Genomic DNA, 15987 nt, shown 5'->3' with positions numbered 1-15987 from the left:
GCTTCTTGGATGGTTGTCTTTTCTTTTGCCCATTTTGTAATTGTATAGTTTGTCTTTTCATTCTTGAGCTGTAATGTTCTCCTTATATATCATGGATATTAAACCCTTATCAGATATGTGGTTGCCAAACCTTTTCTCCCATTGAGTCAACTACCTTTCCACCCTTTTAACAAAGTCTTAGTGGTGCAAAAGTGTTGACTTTGAGGAAGTCTCATTTATCTATTTTTTTCTTTTGTTCCCCATGCTTTGGGTATAAGGTGGGTGTAAGGTTTAAGAAACTACCCTAATGTAAGATCTTGAAAATGTTTTCCTACATTTTATTCTGGAAGTTTTATTGTTGTTTAGGTCCTTGATCCATTTTAAGTTAATTTTTATATAAGGTGTGAGATGGGGCTCCTTTCCTATTTATTTCTTTGTCTAGTCTAATTGTTCTGGGTAGAATGTCTACCACAATATTGAATAATAATGGTGGCACTGCGCATTGTTTTCTTGTTCCTGATTTCAGTGGGAAAGCATTCAGTCTTTCATGGTTAAGTACAGTACAATGCTAGCTGTAAGTTTTTTGTATCTGCACTTTACCATATTGAAAAAGCTTCCTTCTATTCCTATCTTTTGGAGGGACTTTATCAAGAAAGTGTGCTGTATTTTATCAAATGAGTTTTCTGTATCAATTGAGAGGATTATGCGATTTTTCTTCTTCAATTTATCAAGTGGTTTATTACATTAAATCATTTTCTAGTGTTGAACCACCCTTTCATACCTGGTATAAAACCCATTTGATCCTGTTATATAATTCTTTTAATGTGCTTTAGGATTCTGGTTGCATGTATTTTGTTGAGGGTTTTTGCATCTATATTCATTAAAGATATCAACCTGTGATTTTCTTTTTTCATAGTATCTTTCTCTGGATTTGGTATTAGGGTGTTGGCTTCATAAAATGAGTTTGGTGGCATTCTTTTCTGTTCAGTTTTTGGAAGAGCTTTAGCAAGATTAGTATTAGGTAATCTTTGAATGATTGGTAGAATTCACCTGTGAAGCCATCTGGCCATGGGATTTTCATCTTCATGAGGCTTTTGATGACTGTTTCACTCTCTTCACTTGTAATTAGTTTGTTGAGGTCTTCTGTTTCTTCTAGGGTCAGTGTAAGTGTTTTCTGTGTCTCTGGGAATTCGTCCATCTCCTCTATGTTTTCTAATTTTTTGGTATACAGTTCATAGTATACTCTTATGCTCTCTCTTATTTCTTTAGGGTCAGTGGTAATGTTTTCCCTCTTATTGCTGATTTTTAAAATTTGTGTCTTCTCTGTATTTTTCTTTGTCAGTCTAGCTAAGGGTTTCTCAATTTTGTTGATCTTCTCAAAGACCAATTTTTGTTTTTGTTGATTCTCTCTATTGCTTTTTTGTTCTCAATTTCATAGATTTCTGTTCTGATCTTTACTAATTCTTTCCTTTGGTTTGTTTTGGGTTTACTTGGCTATTCTTTTTCTAGTTCCTCTAATGTGCAGTTAGGTTTTCAATTTTAACTCTTCCTTCTTCTTTAATCTAAGCATCGATGACTATAAATTTCCCTCTCAGCACTGCTTTTGCAGTGTGCCATAGATTTGAAATGTTGTGTTCTCATTTTCACACATCTGAAAATATTTGCTGAATTCTCTTGCAACTTCTTCTTTGACCCACTGATTATTTAAGTGTGTTGTTTAATCTCCATGTATTTATGTATCTTCTCTTTTTCCATCCAGTATTGGTTTCCAGCCTCATTCCATTATGACAAGAGAAAGTGTTTTGCATAATTTCAATCTTTTTAAATTTATTGAGACTTGTCTTGTGACTCAACATATGGTCTATCTTGGAGAAGAATCCATGGGCACTTGAAAAGAATATATATCCCACTCTTTTGTGGTGTAATGTTCTGTGGATGTCTGTTAGGTCTAGTTCATTTATCATACTACTCAAGCTCTCTGTTTATTTATGCTCTTTGCAGATGTTCCATCCAATACTGAGAGTAGTGTATTGAAGTCTCCAACTATTATTGTAGAGACATCTATTTCTCCCTTCAGCCTTGTCAGTATGTGCCTCTTATATCTTGGGGCACTGAAGTTAGGTACATAAATATTTAATATAATTATTTCTTTTTGCTGAATTGCCCCTTTTATTAATATATAATGACCTTATCATCCCTTATAATAGTTTTGCATTTAAAATCTCTTTTATCTAATATTAGAGTTACTACTCCAGCTCTATTTTGGTTACTATTTACATGGAATATCTTTTTCCAACTTTTCACTTTTACCCTGGTTTTGTCCTTATGTCTGAGGTGAGTCTCTTGGAGACAATATATAGATGCCTCATTTTTTAAATCCATTCTATCAGTCTATGTGTTTTGATTGGGGAGTTCAAGCCATTAACACTCAATGTTATTACTATAAAGGCATTACTCACTTCATCCACTTAGACTTTGACTTTCTCTTGTCATATTTTCCTATTGTCTATTTTTTATTCTTTAATTTACCCTTTCTAATAATCTTCATTTCTACATTCTTCTCCAATCCTCTCACCCTTGCTTCTTCCTTTCAGTCTGTAGCACTTCCTTTAGTATCTCTTGTAATTCTGGTCTTTTTGTAACATATTCTATCATTTTTTTTGTTTGTCTATGAAGACTTTGATCTCCCCTTCATTTTTGAAGGACAGCTTTGCCAAATACAGAACTCTTGGCTGGCAGTTTTTCTCTCTTTGTACCTTAAATACATCATACCACTTTCTTCTCCCCTCCATGGTTTCTGATGAGAGGTCAACACTTAATCTTACTGAAGTTCCAGGAGAGAAATGCTAGCCTTTCTCTTGCTGCTTTCAGTATCTTCTCTTTATCTCTGATATTTATCATTCTGAATAGTAGGTGTTTCATGGTAGGTCTATCCAGATTTATTCTGTTTGGGATGATTGTCCTTCTTCGATATTGATATTTATGTCTTTCATAAGGGTAGGGAAGTTTTCAGTCATCATGTCCTCAAATATTATTTCTGCTCCGTTTACATTTTCATCTCCTTCTGGGATACCAATAATGCATCTATTTTTGTGTTCCCTGTTGTCATTCAATTCCTTGTGACCCTATTCCATTTTTCCCATTCTCTTTGCTTTGTGTTCTCATGTCTTTCCCATATCAGATATTGTCTTCAGAAAAATGAATTCTGTCTTCAAGCAATTCTAATCTGCTCTTATATGCCTCTAATGTATTTTTAATCTCATCCATCATTTCTTTCATTCCTATAAGGTCTGTTACTTTTCTTTGAAGACTTTCAAATTATTGTTTATGCTTACTCGGTGTCTTCTTAATATTCTTTATCTCTTTTGTCATATTTTATTTTAATTCTTTAAATTGATTTAGGAGAATTGTGTGCTTATCATTGATTAATTGTCTTAAATCCTGTATCTCTTCAGAACATTTTGTTTGTTCCTTGGCTGCACCATCTCTTCTTGTTTCCTAGTATGGCTTGTAATTTTTTTTGCTCATGTCTAGGCGTTTGAATATGTTGGCAAATTTATTCTGATAGCCAATTTCTTTCTCTTGTCTTTTGTTACTATTTTTTTAAAGCCCTGCTTTGAGCTGTGGTTCAACTAATCCTAAGTCTTTGAAATTGTCCAGCTTAATTTATTAAAATCATGTCAGGGACTCACTACTGGAGTGCAGACTTTCACCAGAAGTTAGAGAACAGAAACCCAGTTGCAGTTTTTGTGCATGCGATCTCCAGGTAGCCCTGAAGATGGTACTCATCGGCACACCTTTTCATGGAGGTGTATCTTTCATGATTTTCCTTTGTTTTGGTCTAGCCAGAGCTGACCAAAGCAGATTCTGCAAGCAGATCCACTGAAGAAAAGCACCCTGGCACTCCCTCCCTTTCTCCCTTTTAACAGCTGACAGGGAGGAAGATATCTGTTCTCCTCTCAGTAAGCTACAACGAGCCAGGGGTTTTCTTCCTGCTTAATATCTTGGGAATGAGGGAAGGGAGCTCTTGCCAGAGGCTGGGGTGTTTAGTAATTCACATTTGGTTGTTTAGGGTTCTTGCCACTCTTTCCCTCACCCTTGTGGGAGGTGGGAAGCCCTGACCTGGCCTGCTGACCCTGAAAGTAGTTCCCTGTGGCAGCTTTTGGCTCTTTCTCCATTGTTTTTGTGAGCAAGCTGAGCTTTGTCTACCTAATCAGATGCCATCTTCCCAAAATCCCTCAGAAAATAATATATTTTGAAATAATCTATAAGACCCATGATGTACATGTCAATAATTCCAGACATACTAGCTCCAAGAATTTTTTTTAAAAGTCATACTACAAAAATTTATTACCTTGGTAGTAACTTTTTTCTTAGACCAGTGCAAATCTTATACAGAACAATTTTAATAAATTGAATATAATCATGGATCTTAAATATTTTCATAAAAACATTTTTACCTAATTATAGTTGCATGTGTTTTATGATCCAGACTACTATTTCTTCTTACTGAAAACAATAAATGTCTCATTATTTTAAATACGGCCAGCTCTTTAAATACCAAGTTGTCGAGGTACATATAGTTTTGTCTTTTTTTATGACCAATATTTTACAGATTTTGAAAATATCAACCCAGCCTATTTTTGGTGCTTTAGATTAATGTGGAATTACAGCACAAGCAAATATCCACTTCCCCTTCCCAAGTAACTGTTGAACAGGAGACCTGGTGGTGCTGTTACTTGGGCATCTGTCCACCTGTCCTGCAGGATTGCCCTTGATTCCTGAGAGCCATGGCGCGATTTCCCTTCTTCCAGCTGTGGGGTTTAAAGTCCTTTCTAAGTGGTACCCCACTTCAGTTGTTGGCAGCTGCTCTGTGCAACTCACCGGGTTGGCTGGCCTGGGGTCTATTTTGAGTGACTGGTACAGAGTTACTCCCAAAAGTCACTGCCCTGCTTCTGAATTTTGTGGTTCTGGCATCAGTAGCATGATGCCCACCACTATGGTCTGGGGCCACAGTGCTTTGGGAGCTGGGCATCCCTCGAAACCGTTCGCAATGACAGTGCCATATGTGTGGTTTCCCACCACTAGGATAAGTTATCTGCCAAAACGAGTGAGGCTCTTGGTGCCCTCTTGACTGCCCACCCCCCACATGGGAGAACTGTGACAGTCCATAAGAGTGCCTCCTGCTCCTCCCCTTTCTCGCAGTGTCAGTCATTCTGGTTCCGGAGCAGGCCAGAGAGACATTCTGGAGATCCTCTAGCAGGCCTGCCTGTCCCCTCTCCAGCCATTTTAGTTAGACTGTCATGGTGTGGCTGCCGGCCCTTGGGTTTGAAATCTGTACATCTCCACCTGGCTTGTCTCTGTGTGGAAGTGGACAGTACAATCACTCTTTTCCCCACATCCCTGGCCTTGGTTGTTTTCTATGAAAGCAGCGATGAACAGATTCAATCTTGAACTAGCCCTGAGGAAATGAGTCAGGTGTTGTGTGAGCAAGAGAGAGGGATGAGAGCTGTTGGAGAACTGAGAATTGTCTTTTTTTTCTTTTTAACATTTTTTAATATTACTAATAAACACAGTGGGAACAAAACACAAAAAAAGAAGCTTGTTAAATCAGTTTTGTAAAACAGTTTCCTCTCATATAAAAAGGTTTATAGTTTTTTTTTTCTTTTTCAGGCACATTTATTTCCTTCAAGTCATTTCTTTCTTCTTTTTTTAATGCAAGCATTTAGGGTTATAAATTTCCCTTTGAGCATTGCCTTCATTGCATCCCATAGTTGTGTATTTTTTCACCAGCTATTTATCATCTTTTTATTCAGAAATGCAGTGGGTTAAAGATATATTATTTAGTGGGTCCTCTCAAATCCCAGAATCAGTAATGGACTAGACTTTAGTCCAGGTATTACAAACACAAATGGATAGTTCACAAAAAGAAATATTTTTTCCTCCTTTCCTCTTACATTCTTGCAATACACAGATTGAAAACCATGGTATAAAACAAAATAGCATTAATATAAATAAAGTATAAACTCAAACTATAAATCATAAGCTTGCCCTCTAATATTGGATCATATGGAACATTTTTCTTTTTGGGGGGTAAAGGGATTTATGCTTCCTTTTTTCCCACTCTTTATTTTTTAAAAGACACTTTGATTACATAAATGTTATGGAGAATGTATAGGGATTTCCATATGCTCTGCTCCCCAGACCTCCTACCTTTCCCCACATTGGAGGAATAAAATATGGGTTAGAGTGGACTTACTGGCATTCTACTATGGAACTATTGTGACTCTAGCAATGGAAGAAACTTGATAACTGATGTGGAGAGAGTTGCCATGGTAGTTGCTGAGGGCAGGGAGAGGGAAGAAGAGATGGGATGTGAGGCCATTTTCGGGACTTGGAGTTGTCCTAAATGATATCGCAGGGACAGATGCTGGACATTCTATATCCTGCCATAGCCCACTGAATGGACTGGGGGAGAGTGTAAACCACAATGTAAACTATAATCCATGTGGTGCAGCAGTGCTCCAAGATGTGTTCACCAAATGCAGTGAATGTGCCACAATGATGAAGGAGGTTGTTGAAGTGGGAGGAGTATGTGTGTGTGTGTGTGGGGGGGTGTATATGGGAACCTCTTGTAATTTTTAATGTAACATTTTTTGTGATCTATGTATCTTTTTTTAAAAAAGACAAAATCAAAAAAAGAAGCCAGCTGCAAACTCACCCACAAATCAGGACAAGACCACTTTTGTGTTCCATTCTATAGTAATTCCTTTGATTGTCCTATTATCTATATTCTTAGAGGCAGATAAAAGAGCCTGTGAGAAGAATTATGCAGAGAATGCCTTCTCTGCATAATGATATGGATATGCATAATGGAATGATATGCATAATGGAAAATGATAGGATGATTATTTCAAAACACTCACTTTTTGAGGAAGTAAGGGAAAATATTTCAATATTAAGCTTTTTCCTATTTACAACTATGGATTAAGTGAAAGTCATTTTTGCAGGTTTGTAATTTGAATGTTAAAGATCAATAGGTGTTTGCAAATTCAATCTGTTCCAATATGGACTATTTCAACAGCATCTCTTAGAAATACATCTTAAGCAGAAGAAATAGTCTATTTTACTTTTACAGTGTACTGAGTTTTTATTTATTAATTCAGTAATGCGTGTCCTATCTTGACCATTCAGTTGTGGGAGATCTGTTTCACTATACACCTAGATTACAAGATATGTTTTGAAGTGAGCTGTCCTAACTCCACCCCACTCCAAAAGGATTTGATATGGCATTCTTAAGAGTAATGTATGAAAGTGTGCTCTATGATTGAGAACTTAAACTTAAGAATTTTTGTATTTATGGTATAGAGATAACCTGAATACTTTTCTCTATTCCCTACTCCAATATAGAAGGTGGAAGTTTATTTTGAATTGCTTTCAGCATGAGGATGGCAAAGAGGGGAAAAAAAATGAATTGTTGATGAAGTTGAATTTTCATTTCCTTTAGCTGAGAAAGACTGAAGAGCTTTTGATGTCAAATTGGTCTGAATTTCCTGTGCAGTGCAGTAGTCCCAGGGAGACTTTTTATTTATTTATTTTTCAGCATAAAAATAATCTTCAGGGTTATTAGAAAGGAATATCCTATAAATATCTGAGTTGAATGTAAAAATGAAGTTATGCAATGGCTGGTACTATTTTACTATCAGTAATTCTAAAATTTTAGTAATAAAAAGTTTATGGATGGTACTTAGAAGTTAATTTAGTTCCTCCTAAAATCTTTCTCAAAAATGTTTTCTTTCTTATTCTTTTTACTTTTTAATTTTTTAAATGAATATTCAGGTTTAAAACAGAGATCTCAGGTAAAGAAATTACCTTTATTTTTGGACCCTGTAATTGAGACTGTGTACCTGCTGCCATCTTGTGGTAGCCTGGTCTTAATTATTTATTGCTTTTATACTCTCCACCTGCTTATAAAAAAAAAGTTAAGGTGAATTCAAAACTGCTAGAAAAGCAAAATTGCTGAAAAGTAATATGGAATGTTAAATCTACAAACCTATGCTTCTATAAAAGGATAAATAGCATCAAATTGTCACTTAGAGATCCTGAATAAAATATTCATATCTCTCATGAAATATACTAAGACATAAAAAACCACCTTTTTTCCATCTCTTATTTTCTTTTCAAAGGTGAAAACCATTAATGAAAAGCTTACAATTGGGAAAATTTCAAAGTACTGGTCAGGATTTGTAAATGATGTTTTCACAAATGCAGACAACTTTGGAATTCACGTTCCTCCAGATCTAGATGTGACAGTTAAAGCAGCAATGATCGGTGCTTGTTTCCTCTTTGTAAGTATGGCCTTAGAGGGTGTGGGTGCTTTATGTTTCTCCTTCTCATTTGCCAATTACTACTGAGCCAATCCCATTTTACATGGCTTTTGATCCCCAAGGAGTAAGTTTTATGTATGAAAGGCTAGCATTTTGGATCTGCATTTCTATGAGGCATCTCCTCCCCTTCACTTCCTTAGCAACTGAATTACCATTCTCTTTTCACCTTCAATTTAGATTTCAGGCTTTTTGGCCTTTTTAACTGAAAAATATCACCTAAATAGGGAGGCAGCTGTGGCTCAATCAGCTGGACTCTTGTCTACCCTATGGGAGGCCCCGGGCCGGCATGCCGCGGAGCGCCGCCAGCCCAGTAGCGCCATGGAGAGCTGACTCAGCAAAGTGATGCAACAGAAAGGGAGACAAGTGAAAACACAGAAGAATGGACACAGCAGAAAGAAAGCAAGCCTCAAGGGGGGGCGGGGCGGGCGCAAATTTTAAAAACCACACAAATATAAATATCTCATTATTTATCCTGAGTGGATTTCAGGACTGACTTGTTTAACAATAAACTCAGGGGCGTTCAGCATGTGAACAGAGTAGTCAGTGCCCATGTCCTCCAACATGTACGAAAAACAGAAGATGGCATGAATGGCCTAATATGTACCAGATTCCACTATTACACAATTACTATCACTGTGTCCTTGCTTTCCAACATACAATTTCACTGAAAACACTTTCTTCTCTAGTGTGGAGATTAGGGATGACAAAACAGAAGCTCCAGAATGCCTGTGCCAAAATGATTGGCTGTCTCCCATTCCTAATTTCCCCTTTAACAGCTTTCTTATTTTTCTACCATTTTCAAAATCCTATGGAATTTTTCAAAGAAAGCTAGATTCTTCCTCTAATATTTTGCTGTTCTTCAATGTTTTAGAATCCTAAATCTTACGGTTAAGTTAATATGCCCTTAAGTAGGAATAAAACTATCCCTTTCTAGTCTTCTTTTCTGAAGACATTTGAGAATGCATTAACTAAAAATTATTTGCTAGTGGATCACTGATGGACATTTAGAATTTAATACAGAAAAAAATAAGATTATTTCTCCAAAAATTTTAAAGGAATTGTTTTAGATAACAGGTTCCTTGCCATTAGTACAAAATAGAATGAATGCATGTAGAATGCTGGGTTTCTATACTAAGTAGACACATCCTTAATTCCCATTTTCTTATACAAATCTTACCAATTCCAGTCAACCTTTCCAGTCACCTAATATTTATTCTATAGTCTCTCCTACACGTGACAGCACTTTTAATTGGCCACTTCCTGCTCACCCTTCCAATATGTGATTATTATATGCCTCAACACCACCCCCTGCAAACACACACACATTCACACATATACACACACTCTTCTCTCTCAAGACCTTAACTCAACCTTTCTAGATAAACCCACACTGGATGTTCATATTAAAATACAGATAACCTTTAATCTGCCACACATACTTCGTATATGATGTGGTGATGACAAAAATATACTCAACAATAGAACTACAATTTTCTGTACCTTAAACATTATTTTTTATTAATAGTTTTCAGAAACCCTGTGTCTTAGTTACCTAAGACTATTTTTGTCTTTGTTTTTTTTTTAATGTTACATTCAAAAAACATGAATGTAACCTGTTTACACTATGTATGAGATCCCCATACAACCCCACCCCCCTCACCCCACTCTTCCCACAACAACAACCTCCCACATCATCATGGGACATTCATTGCACTCTCTGAGCACCGCAGCACCACATGGTCAATGGTCCACATTACAGTCCACGCTCTTGTAACAAAGTACCACAAACTGGCTGTCTTACAACAACAGAAATTTATCGTTTCACAGCTCTAGGGGCCAGAGTCCAAAATCAAGGTGTCAGGAGGGCCGTGCTCCATCTGAAATCTGCAGGGGAGAATCCTTCCTTGCTTCTTCTAGCTTGGTGTTTGCTGGCAATCCTTGCCGTTTCTTGGCTTGTAGATGTTTCCCTATAACCTTGGCATCGTCCATCTTCAGTATGTGCATGGGGCTGGGTCCAAAGTCCTTCTTCCTATAATGAAGTTACGCTGGATAAGGGGCCATCCTAATCCATTTTCACTTCAATTTAAATAATCTCACCTTTTGAAACCCTATTTCCAAGTAAGGTTTTAGTTTGCTAAAGGCCACCAATGCAATATGTTGGAAGTAGGTTGGATTTTACAATGGGATTTATTAACTTGGTAAGCTTACAGCTCCAAAGCTGTGAAGATGTGCAAATCACAGCTTCATCAGGCAATGCTTTTCTCCCCAAGGACCAGCTTCTGGGGGTTGTAGATCCTCTCACGTGGCAGGGCACAATGGTGGCGTCTGCTGGTGTTGGCCCCTGCATTGTCCTTTGGGCCTTGCTGCTTTCAGCTTCAGGCTGCTCTGTCTGTGACATTTCTCTCTCCTGGGTTCATCAACTTCTAGAGGTTTTTTTCTGTTTCTGCAGCTGCTCTTCTTGTCTGTAGCTTTTTATTTCTCTGTCTATAAAGGACTCCAATAAGAGGATTAAGACCCATCCTGGATTCCACAATCTAATAAAAAAAAAAAACCTTACTCTGTAATTTAATCAAAAGAGCCACCCACAGTAGGTTTACATGCACAGGAATGGATCAGCTTCAAGAACAGGGTTTTCTGGAATCCACCCAGCTTCAAACTGTCACAGTCACTGTCACAGGACCAAGCGCTAGGATTTGGAACTTGAACATGTTTTTGGGTGGGACAAAATTCAAACCATAATACTTCCTAAATGTGTCCTCCTGGAAAAAGTACTTTTTCTCTCTCCTTGGCCCATGTTTGAGAGATTGAAGGGATGTAGGTTTAATAAAGGTGAATATTGTCCTTTTGCTATTTAATGTACTGCCCAAAGTACATCATGTGCACCACCTTGGAGCTTTTTAGAAATAAAAATTCAGACCATACCCCAGAGTCTGCATTTTTAAGAAGATCCCCAAGTGATACCGCTATGAATCTGAGAACCTGGTCTAGATAACACTTCAATCATTTGAAAAGCTAATGTTTTAACTCCAGTGTCTGAGGGAGAAACATATTCACTGAGACTATCTAACAAGTCCCATCAATTTCTTTTTGTTTTCTTCTTACCATAATACGATAAAATGCTTGCACTCTTCCCAATATAGATTTGAAACAATTTCTCATATGTAGTACCTAAGAAAAGTTACTTATCTTTCTACATAATTTGATAGGAAGAATTATGTTTTTAGTTTTTAAATGCTGTCTTTATTTTATTACCTTGTGCTGAGAGACCTTTAGAAAGCTGCTATGTGAGGATACTCCCTGATCGAAAGAACAAAAGTCACATGTGCAATCTAAATTTTGGTCTCCTCTAGTCCCAGGTTGCCATTTCACAATACCCCTCCCCACAGTGAGTTCCCTCTGGTATAGTTTTCAGTAATTCCTCAGATGACTACCTAATTTTGGACATAGTCCATCATGATATATCTAAATCCTGTTCAAAGGCTGATGACTGTTACAGCTCCTACACTAACCCAGAATGCCCTACGGTCTAATTATGCAGTCTTGATCACTCAAGATTTGACTGGTGATATCATGCAGATTCAGATGAGATTCCCAAGTTACTTGTATTCTGAAAATTAGACATATAATTATCATGAAGATTAAAACTTTTAAATTTTTTCTCCTACTGATAAATCACATGTTGCCAAAACACCACTGGGAAATATAATTGCTTTACATAATCAAAGCTTACACATCAGACTTTTGATCTTCAGTGTTGCCTTTTGGAAATTCACTTATATTCACAGTTTATTTATTTGTAGGATTTTATGTTCTTTGAACATTCACTGGCTGGATTATAACAAGCAAGATGATGAAAACAATAAAATATGCAGAACATATTTCAGTAAGTAAAAGTTTTGGCAAGTTTGAATGATCTCTTTCCCTTTGAAGATGTCTATATTTGGCACTATCTAATAATTCTTTTTCATTTTTTTCTAGAAATCCCTTGGGGTCTGGATTTCATTTCTGAATGGTTTAAGTATTTGCTTTTATGTATCAAAATATTAATTAAGATATTTATTAAAACATAATTTCATGAGGTATTTATCTAGTTGTGGATGCATGATAGCTAAATACACAATTATTGGTTTCAGCATAAATTTGCTTTGAGAGTTTATCATTCTTTCTTTGTATCCTTTTGAAGTTCTTGCATGGGTATTCATGAAAGATGAGAACTAAGGCTTTCAGCATCACTGAAGAAAATTCAATGTTTAGAGAACACTTTGAAGTTTTTCTGGTACCAAGGATGGTTACTAATCAAAAGGACTGGATTTTTAAAATATTTTTTCAAAAGTTGCCTCTTTTGACTTTGTTTCTTAATTTTCTTATTACAGTGAGATATGGTTACCATGGACAAGTTAAATGTCAGGTAAATAATACATTTAAAAATGAGGGCAAAAATAGATAAAATCAATTCATTCTAGGGGCAAGAGACACACATACACTCCACAGAGAAGCAAATATTTACAAACCAAAGTGTGCTCTAAATATCTACCCTTGCCAGAGTCTTAAATAAGCATATAAATAGACTTCCAATTTAGTAAATGCAGGGGTGTATAAAAGAAATTATATTTAGTTGCAGTGAAAGTTCAACCAATAAAAGGATATAAGACTGTGAAAAGACACCTCTAGGCCTTAAAAATAAGTAAATAAAAACAAATAAACCTTAATCCATGAGGCAGATGCAAGAGTCATTTAATTAATGAATGCCTTACCCTTTAATGTTTTTGAAGTCTGCCAGATTATTATGCCCTACTTATCCATGTATTTCCAAAACCCACTAAACAGGAAAATTTCTTCTCAATGACTAATGATAGCTTTTCTCCTCTTTTCGGAAAGGGGAAACAGATTTGTTTTAAGCAAGGAACCATGTAGCCTTTCTGGCTCTACTTTAGAATTACATAAATACTACCCAAATTTTGTACCACATACAAAGGTGATTAGAGAAACTCCAGGCCATCTTCCACTTAGAAGAGAGAATGTATTCCAAGCACCTGTTACTAAATTAATTGTTTGGAAGTAAAAACCTTGAAATAGGGGAATGAGTGTGTTCAGAGGTGAGTACGTGCTCCCTTTTTAGGCGGTCCCAGGTTCAATCCCCGGTACCTCCTTAAAAAAAAAAACTGAAAATAACATACTTAGTATTTAAGTTCCTCAAATAGCCTGCAAATATCATTTTCATGCTGGATTCTGGAGTAAGGGCTTTGCGTTTTACGATGGAAAAGATAAGTTTGTCTCCATCATTTTCAGGCTCAGTTTACTTTAGCATTCTTTGTCTTCACTTTATACCTTTTCTGATAATCTCATCTCCTGGCCTGCATAAAATACATCTTGACTCAGTCAACCATAAAAGATAGTCTTCTTGTGGGACAGAGTAGTTTAAACCCTATCCATCAAAAATAACCACACTTCAAACCAACACACAACCTTTTCCCAGGCAATCCTTCCGTTCCTCACATGTCATTGGTATCATGCACACATTGGAGGCAAGGCAGTCAAGGGAGGGAAAAAAGTCCTATTGTGAGAAAACCGTCACTTTGAATCTACCTCTATTAAATGCTGACGGTGCAACACTAAACTTAGCACTTAGCCATTTTGAACAGTGGTTTCTTGCCATTTGTTACCTTGCAGAGATGTGGTGATGGTTCAGGAAAGCTTGGAAATTCCTCCCTTTCCCTTTAAACTATTTCAGCAAAGGTTTAGATGATGTACAGTCATTATAACCAACTGAAGAAAATAGCATTTTTTAAGCTGTTGTTTATTAACTGATAATATGGAGAGCAATAGCTGACATTTTCTGAGGACTTATTACATGTCAGGCACCACACTTTACATGACTTCTTGTTGGAGTAACAAAATGAAATGAAAGCAAAGCAGTATCAGGCAGTGTGTGGAAGGATATGCCTGAGAACCCGTCTTTCCCCCTCCTCACTCTACATCCCTGTCCCGTGCCCCGAATTCACTACCTAGAGATGATCCTAAAGTTGATCTTCTGGTCCTATATTTTGGATTTGTAAATGAAAATTTTTTATGATAGATTTCACAACAGCAGCAGTTGAGAGTCCATAATGGGACAGGAATGGGAAAAAGAAAATATCTTTTGTAAATATGGCATTTTTATATGACAAGTGGTTTCTAATATTTTTTCAAATATTTAACTGAATCCTAAAACTGGTGGAAAGAGCTCTTCAACATCTGTCTCCTGGAGAATCACTAAAGATAAAAATTCTTCTTTGAATACTGCATTCAATTTAAATTTTACCTCATTTCCATAAAAAACTGTTGCTAAGGGAGCGGATATGGCTCAAGCAGTTGCGAGCTCCTGCCTTCCACATGGGAGTTTCCACTGCCTCCTGAAAAAAACAAACAAGCAAAATAAACAACAACATAAAAGCTACTCAGTGGTTGAGTGCCAGCTTCCCACATTAAAGTTCCCATGCCAGTTCAATCCCTTGGTACCTAAAAAAAAAAAAACAACAACAAAAACTGCTGCCATGCTCTGTTCTTGAACTGGTATACCACAGCAAACAGGACCCATCCTGTTGCCCCTTCTTCATTAAAGGTGAAATTGATCTTCCAATCACTTCAATGCTTTTCTCTTTTTCACCAAACATAAGTCCCTGAGAAACCAGCGAGACCTTTGATTTTCAGTGTAAAATCTGAGGCTTTAAGGAGCTGCGTCTCACTTTCCTGGTTTATAGCCTTTCCTGGGCTCCCCTGGGCTGTTGGGATGCAGGCTCCATCTCTGTCCTCTGAGATGTACCAGGAAAGACGGGACTGGATTCAAGAGCCTCCCAAACATTGTTCAGTAATAATTGATTAATTACTTAATCAGTAATTACTGACTACCTCTTATATGCCAGAAATAGATGTATTTCCTTCTCTTATGGAGCTAAGAATTTAGTTGGAGAGATAGCTGTTAATCCAATAATGATACAAACAAAGATTAAATTTCAAATATGGGAAGTGTTTAAAGAAAATCGACGAAGTGTTAAGGAAAGGATATTAAACCTGGTGAGGAAGTGAGGGAGTGATGCTGGGTTTAATATGTGCAGAATAAAAAAGATTTAGCCGAAGTAGAAAGGGGAGAGAAGAATGTTTTAGGCTGAGGTACTAAAGTTTGTGTAAGTTTTGTGATGTGGGATGAGCAGGGCATGACAATTTCAGTCAGTGAGGTGGAATATGGTTCTGGATAAGAATAAAAAGAGCCCATAGGCCATGTTGAAGATTTTAGAATCTGTCCTATTAGCAAAAGCATCTGGACAAAGTTTCTAAGGGAACAGTTGACTGATAGATGCAGAGTGAAATTTAGATTGGTGAGAGGGCCAAGAAGATACTTATGGGCCAGATAGTAGGTTATTGTGTAGGTCAGGTGACAAGTGATGGTAGTTTGGATTAATGTGACAGTGACGTAAAGGGAGAGAAGTGAGCAGATTCAAGGTCTATTTAGCAGGTAAAATCAATGTTACTTGATTGTTGGGTTCAAAATGGGGATGTGAAGGAAAATAGAAATTATTCTCTATGCCATTTACTTACAAAGGGAACATTAGAAGAGGAATCAGTTTGGGGGAAGAGATAATGG

At 36.8% G+C, this 15987-nt stretch overlaps 1 protein-coding gene across 2 annotated transcripts in view; it reads left to right on the top strand.

Moving 5' to 3' along the window:
- Nucleotides 1-14891, top strand: part of LOC101413223 (phospholipid scramblase family member 5) — a 40181-nt gene extending 25290 nt beyond the window's left edge. Inside the window, exons 6-8 of one of the 2 annotated variants that reach the window (XM_071214451.1) lie at nucleotides 8166-8327; nucleotides 12167-12249; nucleotides 12345-14891. In XM_071214451.1, coding sequence (XP_071070552.1) covers nucleotides 8166-8327; nucleotides 12167-12205 — 201 coding nt within the window. In that variant the 3' untranslated portion in view covers nucleotides 12206-12249; nucleotides 12345-14891. The remainder of the gene's footprint in view (nucleotides 1-8165; nucleotides 8328-12166; nucleotides 12250-12344) is intronic. The other variant, XM_071214450.1, reaches the window with a different exon arrangement.
- The last annotated feature ends 1096 nt before the right edge of the window (nucleotides 14892-15987 follow it).

This window comes from Dasypus novemcinctus, chromosome 4 (genome assembly GCF_030445035.2).
Source record: "Dasypus novemcinctus isolate mDasNov1 chromosome 4, mDasNov1.1.hap2, whole genome shotgun sequence".
In the NCBI taxonomy this organism is placed as follows: Eukaryota; Metazoa; Chordata; class Mammalia; order Cingulata; family Dasypodidae; genus Dasypus; species Dasypus novemcinctus.
The sequence above is the reverse complement of the archived record's forward strand: the minus strand, read 5'-3'. Positions and strand labels throughout refer to the sequence as shown.